The sequence below is a fragment of the Opisthorchis viverrini genome (genome assembly GCF_000715545.1).
Source record: "Opisthorchis viverrini unplaced genomic scaffold opera_v5_8, whole genome shotgun sequence".
Taxonomy (NCBI): Eukaryota; Metazoa; Platyhelminthes; class Trematoda; order Opisthorchiida; family Opisthorchiidae; genus Opisthorchis; species Opisthorchis viverrini.
Window position 1 is genome coordinate 4,096,837 of NW_008751664.1, and position 12,545 is coordinate 4,109,381.

The 12,545-nt window shown below is 44.2% G+C and overlaps 1 protein-coding gene across 1 annotated transcript in view; it reads left to right on the forward strand.

Moving 5' to 3' along the window:
- T265_12649 (hypothetical protein) overlaps positions 1-12,545 on the forward strand; it is a gene marked incomplete at both ends in the record, with an annotated part of 33,765 nt that overhangs the window by 19,851 nt on the left and 1,369 nt on the right. Inside the window, one exon of the mRNA XM_009164731.1 lies at positions 3,551-3,705. Coding sequence (XP_009162995.1) covers positions 3,551-3,705 — 155 coding nt within the window. The remainder of the gene's footprint in view (positions 1-3,550; positions 3,706-12,545) is intronic.

A 12,545-nucleotide genomic window follows, 5' to 3' on the forward strand; every position in this document is an offset into this window, starting at 1 on the left:
ATATATATATCCTGCGAACTCAGTTTGCTTTCTTTTGGGTGCGCCTTTTCCAGAATTTCCAAGTACCACTTTCGTTGCGTTGAGCTTTGTGGCTCACTACAAGTTTGTATGTTTGTTTGCCTCTCTGAAAACCATCTTCACTCTTTTGCTAATCCGGCCCGCCGAAACACTTATTTATCGTTGAGCTTTGTGGCTCACTACAAGTTTGTATGTTTGTTTGCCTCTCTGAAAACCATCTTCACTCTTTTGCTAATCCGGTACCACCCGCCGAAACCGGATTTATCGCCAATAACTGCAACCCGTTTCCTATGAGCCCCATCTGAATCCGCGAACAGCTCACTGCTGATTCTAACCTACCTGGACTGGTTCACTGGATCGAGTCACCAGGATCTGAATCGTTAGTTTTTCCACAAATCTGGAGTATAGTCACAACAGAATTTTATATTTGGTCCACGTTTTACACGATATCTTAATTTTATTGGAACCTCAAGCCTCGACCACCAGCTCAACTGTCAAACTTGAACCAGAATAGTTTTTTTTAATGAGAACTAGGCTTACAACAATATGGAGTAAAGTGCTTGTGTGGAGAAGTCATGCTTTCTTTATTTTAGTGGATTATCACGTATACTGTGCCTCCTGTCATTCGCTAACAATCATTTCCTCCTTTTATCTTTAGGCCATCAAAAGTTTTTGATTTCTTCCTTTGTGGGTACTGTCACTTCTTCTACATCTGTTACGCAAATTAAGTCTCCTTCATCATCAGACCATATGACAGTGTGTGCTATGATGGTGATAGCAGTGTTATTGATCATTTTCTTCAAGTTTACTTGTCACTGTCGTATTACCCATTTTGTGGCTTCAGTCAGCAGCTGCGGCAGATCACCACTCAGCGAGTTCTCATTTTGAGAAGATGCGTGTTAAAGAGGAGGGGCGTTTCTGACACAAGTGAGGCTGTAGTGTGAATAAGCGAGATGAATGCATCTGCTTTGGTATCAGTGTGTAGTTGACAGATGTGAGCTTTCGGTTCACCAGATTGGTGCGTGATACAGCTGGATTCAATCTCCTCGTGATGCCCACAGTTTTACTTCCATAACGAAGGAGAATCATCCACCGGTATTAAATACTATGGGAGCACCGACGAGTTTTATGCTAAGACTGGCCTGAAATCGTGCATAATTTTGTGGTCACCGTCCACCGAGTCCACCCAAGGGATTCAGGTCATATAACATGACTGCTTGAGTGCATGGTTACTGGGGTCTTGTTGGTCCATGATATGGGTACACCAAGTTTACTGGAGTCAGTGCATTTGTGGAAACCCACAAAACTGGTTCACACCGTAAACATACATGGTGAAAAGAAATGTGTACAACCCTGGAACAAAGATCACTGATGAGGAGCGATCCAAGTAGACCTGGTTAAGACTATTCCTACCAAACATACAAGTAAGGTTGACTGCAGAGGCTTGAAGTTTTGATGATAATAATGCAGATCAACCCTGAATCTGCTCAAGCTGAGCTGTCCAAGCCAAAGGCTAACTCTTCGTCAAGACTAATCTTATCGTTGACAAAAATCGCCACCATATTTCATGTTTAACTCCCTTAAAGGAAGCTTGTACACAGATACAGTAGTAAACTTTTGAGAAACATGGTAAATTGATCTCGTCACTTCTAGGAAATACTTAACCTCTGAAAACATGGACCAAATCAACTGTTCCTTTTAATGAGGTTCAGCTGCACCGATAGTTGTGATTCAATGCAGAATCCTGAAAGCCAAAATCCATAAGACAATAAATCAATACAGTTTTCATCTGATAAGAACACATACTATTTTCTGGATGAATCAGTGTCAGGGGTTGTTATCCAGTCAATGTTGCACTGAGCGATAGAAAGTCCAATGTTTAGTTCATCTATCGTCATCACCACCCCCCGTTTACAAGACCAGTCTCCAATCATGGCCGCCTGTCGGTCCACTAGGGCCCTTGCGGGAGTGGCGGTCTCCCTTGTAGGTACCCTGTTCGGTCCCATTGCATTGCTTCCGGGGAAAATGGACGGTTATAACCACATGCTTTCAAACGACCCTTTTGGGAATAAGTTGACTGTCGCGTGCGTTTTGCTGATGTATGTACTTGATCCTGAAGCGTTGGGAAAGAATGTTCGTGAATTAGGAAGGTAGTCTATTTCCTAGGGTCTTTGTTATGGGTTAAGCTGTGATCCCTCAGAGGATATATATATATATATATCTATATATATATATCCTAAATTAATCCTCACCAGATCTGACCGACATGATCTTTATCAAAAAATGGTCTTTTTGGATAAACTACATCACTAACAACTGGACGCGCCTCAAGGCTTCCCACTTGCGCAATTCCGATCTCGGTATCTAAAGTGGATACCAACGGTTTTGAAGAAGCATACCCTGGGGAGTTTCCCCTTTTTGAGAGAACACACTGCCCATAAGGCTGCTAAAAACTTTTCAGCAGTTCCAACGGTCTCTCCCTTGGAGCTCTCCAGGTAGGCGAAGTTCCTGGGTTGCCGTCGACCTCATGTTCTACTTCAACAGCAAACCATACGCAGTTGGCTAAATACACTCATTTGCAAATGGTGTTAACGGTGGAATTTACTTAATCCCTTGTTTATGATTCCCTTCAAATGAATGTGCTCTACAGTGTTCGCGTCCTGATTCATTTGGTATGATATCTCTCTTCTACTTTATCATCAAATTATATGCAAATGGTGAAATACATCCATTTGCAAATTACTGTGTTGTCAACGTGCACTCAACTGGATCTGTCGTTTATGGGCAGCATGGTTTACTGTTTTGTAAACTCAAGGTTGAGTTCGGTCATTCAAACTAGACGTCCATTTTGTAGTTGAACAGCCTATCGAACTGCCTCACTGTCGTTTCACTACTTCCCTCAGTTAATCCAAGTCATCGTCGGTGAGAAGCTGTTGCTGGGTTAATTTGCTTGAGCGACACTCATAACTATCTGGAATCCACAGGTGTGTTTCACCTTTCAGCACCAAGATCTGTTTTGAATGTCTACTATGTTCACTTTTAAGATGTTAACGTAGAAGGTTCAGTCATGCGAGGGCGCGTTGTCCCCCCACCACACTGGATTACTAAATCTGAACTCACTAAAGGCTTGAGATAGCTTAATGGGTATGAGGTGAGCGGCCAATAGAGGGTTCATCGACCGAACACACTCTGGGCTTTTCAACTGCTCTTATACAGGTTGATTTGATCTAACGATATTGTAGCCTATGTGTGTCCTTTGAGTTGTATTACGATTGCTCACTGAAAGGGTGCCAAGCCTGAACGATAAGGCCCTTTTTATTGAAGATATTAACAGATATATTTGGAAGAATGAACAAACAATGAGCGAAAGTGCCTGTCAGATGGAAACGCGATAAGGGTTAAATTTGACCTTAGAAATTTCCTCGGGGGTTTTGTCACATTAGTTATGTTTCCAGTGGCCGTTTCCCGGCCCTTATACCTAGTTTTTCTATTCTCATCTTGGTCTTGCCTTTTTGCTTTGTTGTCACGACAGTCAAGTGTTCCGGTGGACCAGAGAAATGAGAAGTATTGGAGTCGTCGGATGAAAAACAACGCATCAGCCAAACGCTCACGCGACGCCAGACGAATGTTGGAGAATCAGGTCCATATGAAAGCAACGGCCCTGGAACGTGAAAATGAACAGTTGAGGTGAAATTCTAGTTTCGTAATTTTGGTTTTCGCTTTCGGTTTTTTTATCGACCCACAGTCGCCAACTATAAATCATTTGTTGTGTAGTTTTCACTAACCTTATACGGTACCAACATATAATAACCTCATCTGTGATTCAACTGACTCGCCACAAATTTCCGCAAACTGCCGATGAATGATACCATTTCCCCCAAAAGCAACCCATTAGTGAGATCGCCAGGTGCAACGATAAAATTTCCCAGTGGCCTGAACGTCTGCATTGATTCACGCAGTCCCCTTCTGCTGAGAACTATTAAGGGTCAACCGCTTCCCCTAATAAATTTTTCACCTCAGGAATTGTGCCACTTGGTCGGGAACCTCGGGGGTTAGAGGCAATGATAAGCGCGAGTCACTCACGTAGTCAGTGGTTCTCCCGCATCGTAGTTTTTTTCACTGTTTTAGTGGAACATTAAAATCCGTATTATGCATGATAAATTGCTGCAACTACCGCCTTAGACAAGTAGCTATACTCTACTATCAGTTGATAAAAACTGACAATCAGAACCGTTTCTTAGTGCTGCACAGTTCGTAAGTTGGCTGATTGCACTGAACAGAATCGAGTGTATATCTCGTGAGTGTTCTTCATTATGATGTCGTCAGGGTGACGGCGTTGTTTAAAATAAGCACCGTACGTTGATTATAACAAGTTCGCGTGTTCAAGCAGGGTTGTGCCCCTCAATTTTTCCTTTGGGCTGTCTAGGCACCTGTGAACCAATGTGTGAAAATGGGTAGCTCTGTCCTTGTAAGAGGTAGACTTCGGTTCGTGTCTCTGCGCCCCCCCCCCAAATTGACTGTTGGTTCTATACAGGAAGTCGCCTTACCTCTTTTAGTCCTATAACATTTCGAGTTTTATTTTTCATAGCATTTGAAAGGAAAACAGTCAATACCCGGTATTCCTGCATTCCAACCTGAAACCTTATAAGCCGTAAAACCACTATGTTTTATCCCGTAAGTTTTTAAATCTTATACTCGAAATACCACGCGACGATAGGAATTTACTACCATTTGCCTTGCATCTCAGTCACAAAGCCCCCTATATAGCCTTCCCTTCACGTTATCCTACCGCCACAACCGATCAAGTTCTGTCTAACATAGGCTTATCCCAGTTGCGGGTCAACCGCTTGCATGGTTCATATTTTGCTACAACCGAACTGTGAAGAACTCTACATATGTGACTGTTTTCCAACTATTAGGTAGCGTGGCGTGTATTGGGCTCTTCTAGTGACAAGACGAAACCAGTTTTTCTCGAATCTCGAATTTCAAGCGTTTGTATCATTACAACTCGAAGTGTTGACCGTTCTCTATCCGTTGACTTTTCCTGAAAACAGACTATCCGCATTACAACGACAAGATTGACACCGAGAAACTTCATTCGATAACTGGTCACTGAAAATGGTGTGATGTGCATTTGTCACAGCGGCTGTACCCATGTCCACCAACGAAAATGCGTTCTTTATTATCAACTGAGACAGACGTATTAACTGATCCTTTGTTATGTGGCGGCGTAAACAAGACAGGCCTACGCCCTTAAGGTCGACAGAGGCTAATGTGGTAGCGTCCTTCATGCTTCCATACTATATCACTATCATTTATTCTTGAAGAGCATGGTCACAAGCATAAAAAGTCAATGCAAGCGATGAATGCGACAGAGTAACAGGAGAATATGGGAAAAAAGAGAGACGTCTCATTCGAAATCATGCCAAGAACAGTTCCAGTCTGATGAGATGAATTCCAAAGTATGTAAAGATTTTGGTATAGAAACACGCGTCTAATGACCAACAAACGAAGAAAGGACAAACAATGGTAAATGGTCTTCAAGGCGCGGTAGGCGCTAGCACAGTCAAGACTCGCACATCAGGCACAAAGTGTCCGTCATACTGGGTCTGGTGTGAGATTAAGTGGCAAGAATATACATTCAGCGCCATGTGCCATGCATAGAAGTGTCATAAGTACGCAGAGAGCCCACAACGGCAAGCAAACACAGTCCAATAACGGCCTTAGCGGATTGAGGAGAGCAGATCCCTTGATAAGAAGTGATCATCGGTTGGTGAACCAAAAAGTCAACATCACAACCGATTGCATGTAGGGCTGGGATTATGGCCGGGGAATATTCATCAGCACCATACTTCTGCTTCTTCTCATTCCACACTATCACTCCACGCCCATCCGAGACTATGCTGACGTCTAGTACAGTTGCACGGCGATCTCGAACGGCGATTATGTCAGGTTTGATGAAGGACGTCGAAGTAGGTGCTCTCAATTCCTCAAAGACGGTGTATCCCAGTCGACGGAGGGGTTTTCCGAGTTCCCTTGCAACCCGATTATGACGAGCACATCTGGCATCGATCCTACATAGGCCCTGCTATTATCACGCTTTACACCTATCCAATCCATCTGAGCGATGGCACTGATGGGCTCTGACTTTTACTAGCGCCGTTTCCAGACCCAAAGCCCCTAAGCTCAACGTAGCTTAATTCTGGTAGCGTCAATACCGTGGTAACTCAGGTGAATTTACCGGTTGGTCGCTCACCTGCTCGCGCACTGGCAACGCCTCCTCGTGTGGTGACAAGATGTTCGCAGGCCGACTGCCAAGATCGGCGAACAGGTCAACAGGCACCAGATCAACAACCATTCCGGTTTTTTAATGGACTGGACTGAACGGTTTGTTGACCGACGGTGCGGGAACATCAGTCGATTGAGCACATCACGTGTCAGCAGGAATGGCAAGTAAACTATGGTTTACCACGGGCATTCTTTCCAAAGCCTTTCGCTATCACCAAGCAAGGAATCTAACTAGATAAGCGTACCGCGGCTGTTGAAGAATCTTAGCAGCATACTGTCCGACGCATGCAAAATCGTCAGGCTCCAAAACCGGGACGCATCAGTAGTACTTTCATCGATACACCTGCATGTATCATGCAGCGAAAGTTGAGCGACTTTTTAGTCTGCCTCGTCCTTACGACCCTTCACCTATTGCATACCTGAGTGGAAACATCCTACCAATTTGTGCATCAGTTAGTATGGACTTCTGAACTATCACAAAGCGGTCGATAAAACTACTGCACTTTCACCACGTTTTGTGGGTCTTTACGACGACGTTTTTATTCTAGTGAGGATCTTGAGAACAAACTAAACCTTTGCGGACTTTTTCAGAATTTGACGCGAGCGTAAACAACGAAGTATTCAGCATGTTCTGTCGAGCTTACGCTGTCTTTCGAATAAAGCTCGTTTCGTCTTGATAGGTCGGGAAATGATGGTGACCTGCAACACAATTAGAATTTAGGAGAGGTATTTTCTCTCCGGTGTGAAACTTCAGATTAACAAAATTAATGTTTGTCTTTCCCCATCCAACAGCAATGTAGCATGCCTGTGTGAACCATTCTGACCTTTGCACGTCACATTATCCGACAGATTTCATTGTGTGGAATGATTCGTTCAGCTGTAGTGGTGATGTTTGTGTAACCAAACGCCCCGATTTCCAATGACTGCCTGTATAATTGATATAGGAAGCCAACTACTACTCCATGACTGCGTGATTGAGCCTTCCACCAGTGTTATTAACCATTGGTAAGGCGGGTGGCAGTTATCAACCTGACTCTGTTTACTGGATAGTGTTTTCATACTTCGTTGTTAGGTCGTAGACTGTTCACGTCGGTCGCTTCCATTCAGCACAGGACTGGACGAAAAGTGTTCTCCGCGGCAGACAGTCCTCTGGAATGAGGAGTACATATCCTAACCAGTGTAGCCTGTGAAGCATGAGTAACTCATCCATCGTGGGAGAGTTCCTTCCTCCTAAAACGTCTGGCGTACTTTAGCATTTCTAATTCGCTGTTCCCACCGCCAATGCTTTAGAGACACCCGTGGTCAAGTACATCGTCTGAGCCTGGAGGCCACAAAGCAATAGGGGTCGCACTTCGGCGATACATTCTCTTGACAGACACCCGTGGTCAATTACATCGTCTGAGCCTGGAGGCGACGTTTCTGATCCACAAAGCAATAGGGGTCGCACTTCGGCGATACATTCTCTGTCCTTGATAGACAAACTGATGCTACGTCGGTGCCAGAGATCGGCAAGCTGTGCCCTAGCTTTCCCGAATCAAGAACTTACTTCGTCTTCACCGGAACTGACACAAGTGCCAAGGTAAATAGGTTTATCTACGACGTCGATTGGCTGGTCTGCAAGCATGAGGTTTGGGCTGGATCCTATCTAGCTTTGCAGCAGCCTTTACACTCTGCAGGTATAGGACGTATACCAAACCGTGCGGCAGAAATACTTGGTTTATTTAAATTGGTTTGCATCTTTGAACTATTCGAACCTATGAAAGCAATGTCGTCCGCGTACTCAGAGCCTGTAAGCCGATCTCCGACGTTTCATGGGTAGGCAGAGGAATTCCAGGCAACACATCAATAACAGAGTCAAAGAGGAATAGTGAGCGAAGGCAGTCTTATGTTAATCAGGTGTATGCTTGTTGTGTGGTCGTACGTGCCCACAAGAGTCCGCATACAGTGCCTCATAAGGGATATAAATTTGGAAGGGACACTCATCACCAGACTCCGTCAGAGTTTCTAACGATCGATTAAGCCGAAAGCAGCCTTCGGGTCAGGAAAAATGACCAATCTTGTAGGTTTGAAACAGTGGCGCTGCTCGGAAATTCGTCCGAAGGTAAAGGTATGGTCGATGCATTCTCAGCCAGGATGAAACCCAACTTGATTCCCACAAATCTATCTCTCCCGATAATCGACCAACCTGCGCATAATAATGTCAGACAGCATCATGGCTGGCATAGCCACCAGGCTGATGCCAAGATGGTTTCTACATGACGTTCTTGCATCCCCTTTGAATACTGGGATGATGGTCAAGGAGCTCCAACCTACTTACATTCTGTTTGCGTTCCAGTTCTCCTGAAGTTCACCAAGACCACATCACATTCTTTGAAGAGTGCAATGTGCGGACTACCTGGGCCAGATGCCAGCTGAATCGAACCGAATCCCGATCCAAAGGGTCATAAACGAGAGATTCAGTTTAGTTCCGGGTTTTTCCCCCACCAAAGCGAAGTTTAAATACAACTGATTATATTTGTTGATATTATAGGGTTCTGTCGTTTACCAGGACTTGTTGGCGAACATAGACATTTTGAAGTTCCAATTTTAGCGGTCTCTCCAAGAAATTCCACCCCAGCCAATACTACCACATTCTTCTTTCATCAGATTTGGCTTGACATTGATATCCCAACAGAGATCATCCTTGGTGTCACCGAGGAGCAGTCACCTCTCTTGGCAAAGAGCAGAACTCAAGATTCATGTTTAGGGTCTCACATGACTTCCGGCAAAGTAGTCCTTCGAATATAGAGCCCTCCAAAGGGTATTTACTGTACTAAAGATGGTGTACTAGCATTCAGAGTCACTATTGATTCAGTGGCCAGACAACCGTTCATTTGGATGGCCTAATGGACTGTAAATACGCACTAATATAAATGTCAACAAAAATTCGAACTTGAAATGAGAAGCGCAGCAAATGCGAATGTCAGCCGATTGACATGCGTTTCACTAAAGTGTAGCTTCTGGATCTTCATGCAGGCCATGGATTCTCAACCTTTGCCAATGCTTTAGAGACACCCGTGGTCAAGTACATCGTCTGAGCCTGGAGGCCACAAAGCAATAGGGGTCGCACTTCGGCGATACATTCTCTGTCCTTGATAGACAAACTGATGCTACATCGGTGCCAGAGAGTTGCCGGAGATCGGCAAGCCGTGCCCTAGCTTTCCCGAATCAAGAACTTACTTCGTCTTCACCGGAACTGACACAAGTGCCAAGGTAAATAGGTTTATCTACGACGTCGATTGGCTGGTCTGCAAGCATGAGGTTTGGGCTGGATCCTATCTAGCTTTGCAGCAGCCTTTACACTCTGCAGGTATAGGACGTATACCAAACCGTGCGGCAGAAATACTTGGTTTATTTAAATTGGTTTGCATCTTTGAACTATTCGAACCTATGAAAGCAATGTCGTCCGGGTACTCAGAGCCTGTAAGCCGATCTCCGACGTTTCATGGGTAGGCAGAGGAATTCCAGGCAACACATCAATAACAGAGTCAAGAGGAATAGGTGAGCGAAGGCAGTCTTATGTTAATCAGGTGTATGCTTGTTGTGTGGTCGTACGTGCCCACAAGAGTCCGCATACAGTGCCTCATAAGGGATATAAATTTGGAAGGGACACTCATCACCAGACTCCGTCAGAGTTTCTAACGATCGATTAAGCCGAAAGCAGCCTTCGGGTCAGGAAAAATGACCAATCTTGTAGGTTTGAAACAGTGGCGCTGCTCGGAAATTCGTCCGAAGGTAAAGGTATGGTCGATGCATTCTCAGCCAGGATGAAACCCAACTTGATTCCCACAAATCTACCTCTCCCGATAATCGACCAACCTGCGCATAATAATGTCAGACAGCATCATGGCTGGCATAGCCACCAGGCTGATGCCAAGATGGTTTCTACATGACGTTCTTGCATCCCCTTTGAATACTGGGATGATGGTCAAGGAGCTCCAACCTACTTACATTCTGTTTGCGTTCCAGTTCTCCTGAAGTTCACCAAGACCACATCACATTCTTTGAAGAGTGCAATGTGCGGACTACCTGGGCCAGATGCCAGCTGAATCGAACCGAATCCCGATCCAAAGGGTCATAAACGAGAGATTCAGTTTAGTTCCGGGTTTTTCTCCCACCAAACCGAAGTTTAAATACAGCTGATTATATTTGTTGACATTATAGGGTTCTGTCGTTTACCAGGACTTGTTGGCGAACATAGACATTTTGAAGTTCCAATTTTAGCGGTCTCTCCAAGAAATACCACCCCAGCCAATACCACCACATTCTTTCATCAGATTTGGCTTGACATTGATATCCCAACAGAGATCATCCTTGGTGTCACCGAGGAGCAGTCACCTCTCTTGGCAAAGAGCAGAACTCAAGATTCATGTTTAGGGTCTCACATGACTTCCGGCAAAGTAGTCCTTCGAATATAGAGCCCTCCAAAGGGTATTTACTGTACTAAAGATGGTGTACTAGCATTCAGAGTCACTATTGATTCAGTGGCCAGACAACCGTTCATTTGGATGGCCTAATGGACTGTAAATACGCACTAATATAAATGTCAACAAAAATTCGAACTTGAAATGAGAAGCGCAGCAAATGCGAATGTCAGCCGATTGACATGCGTTTCACTAAAGTGTAGCTTCTGGATCTCATGGCGGGCATGGATTCTGCAAATGCGAATGTCAGCCGATTGACATGCGTTTCACTAAAGTGTAGCTTCTGGATCTTCATGCAGGCCATGGATTCTCAACCTTTAGAGCCCACCGACCTTTAGTGCACAGTGTACGACAACATCGCTCCTCATTTTATTGACAATACGTAAACAGCAAGCTCTTTGAAAAAACTCTAAAAACAGTGTGGTGCAGACACAGGCCGCTACTCTAGAGAATATATAACCTCTATCCTCAAAGGGCACGATTTAGTTTACCATTGTTGCTTGCAAATGCTGATACTGGTTGATCAGAGAGTGTACAGATTCATACATCACATACACTAGCAAAGTAGTTAGTCCTCAAGGTGATTGGGGAATTCAGTTTAATCTTTTCGTAAGGAAGACTTGGAATTTTAGGAATTTTTACCAAGGCGCAAGTCGGAACCGATCAGCCAGAGCGGGTAACGTGTTGTCGACGCAGCACGAGTTCGGTCAACTATTGGTTCCGCCATAACGGAACAATGTGAAACCACAGAGGTATTACTGGCGTTCATCCCGATCAAACAAGCTAACATTAGCCACGGCGGTATCTGTATACACTAAGACGTCAAGTGACAATTGAGCGCGTTTGGATAACAGCACCATTCCTCTGGTGATAAACAGACAGATTCTCCCGCTTTGGTCACACACTCAGGAACGGCAATTCCTAGATTCATCGTAGTATTTGTAATTAATCTTATTAACATATAGGTATGACTGTCCAGCTCAGATGATTAAGAATACCGCCATAAACTAGAGATATGTTAAAACAATTCTCATTCGGAAGACAATGAACGAATCAATTTACCATCCAGAACGCCAGCTGGTTAGCAGTCGGTATTTCGTGCACTAATCATTCCAGTACAGTTGCTATTTCAATGAATGAGTCCGTCCACCTACCTTTTTACCAAGGCACTGAATAATCTGATGTATATGCAGTAAAGATAGTTTGTCTTTCTCACAGTGATTACTTCCATTTTCGGATCTGTGTTCCACTGGCCCTTGAATTCAGAGCATTATGGGTTTATATCAGTAGATGACGCGCTTAGGAAAGAGTCAAGATAAGCAAACTGTCACTTATGTGTAAGAATTGCAGTGGTGTATATCAATACGCCATTAAGTTTGTTTCAACCCTAATCGGTGCATACTTACCGGATCATGCGGTTATGTGTCAAAGATATCTTTTATGCAAATTTTGGACGTTTTTTTTCGCCACGTTTTGCCCTGCCTATAAGCTTATGCTTCTCTAACGCGCCACAAACACGTGTCTTCTCGAATCACCTTTGTTCCGACTCCGGAAAGTCAATTTAAAGCGATATTCAAATATTAAGCTCTGTCTTAAGGACAAATGGTTGGTCACGAAAGCAAGTCCTGGTATGACTGCAAGCTAGCAACGGCTTTAGACGGTGAGGATCTTTTGGAAGCATGTTTATTGTTCATACAGTGATCTGTCCTCAAAGCTTCTATCAAAATACGGCGGTTTACCACTTTAGCCGCCTTAGTTTAAGCGTTACGAAATAGG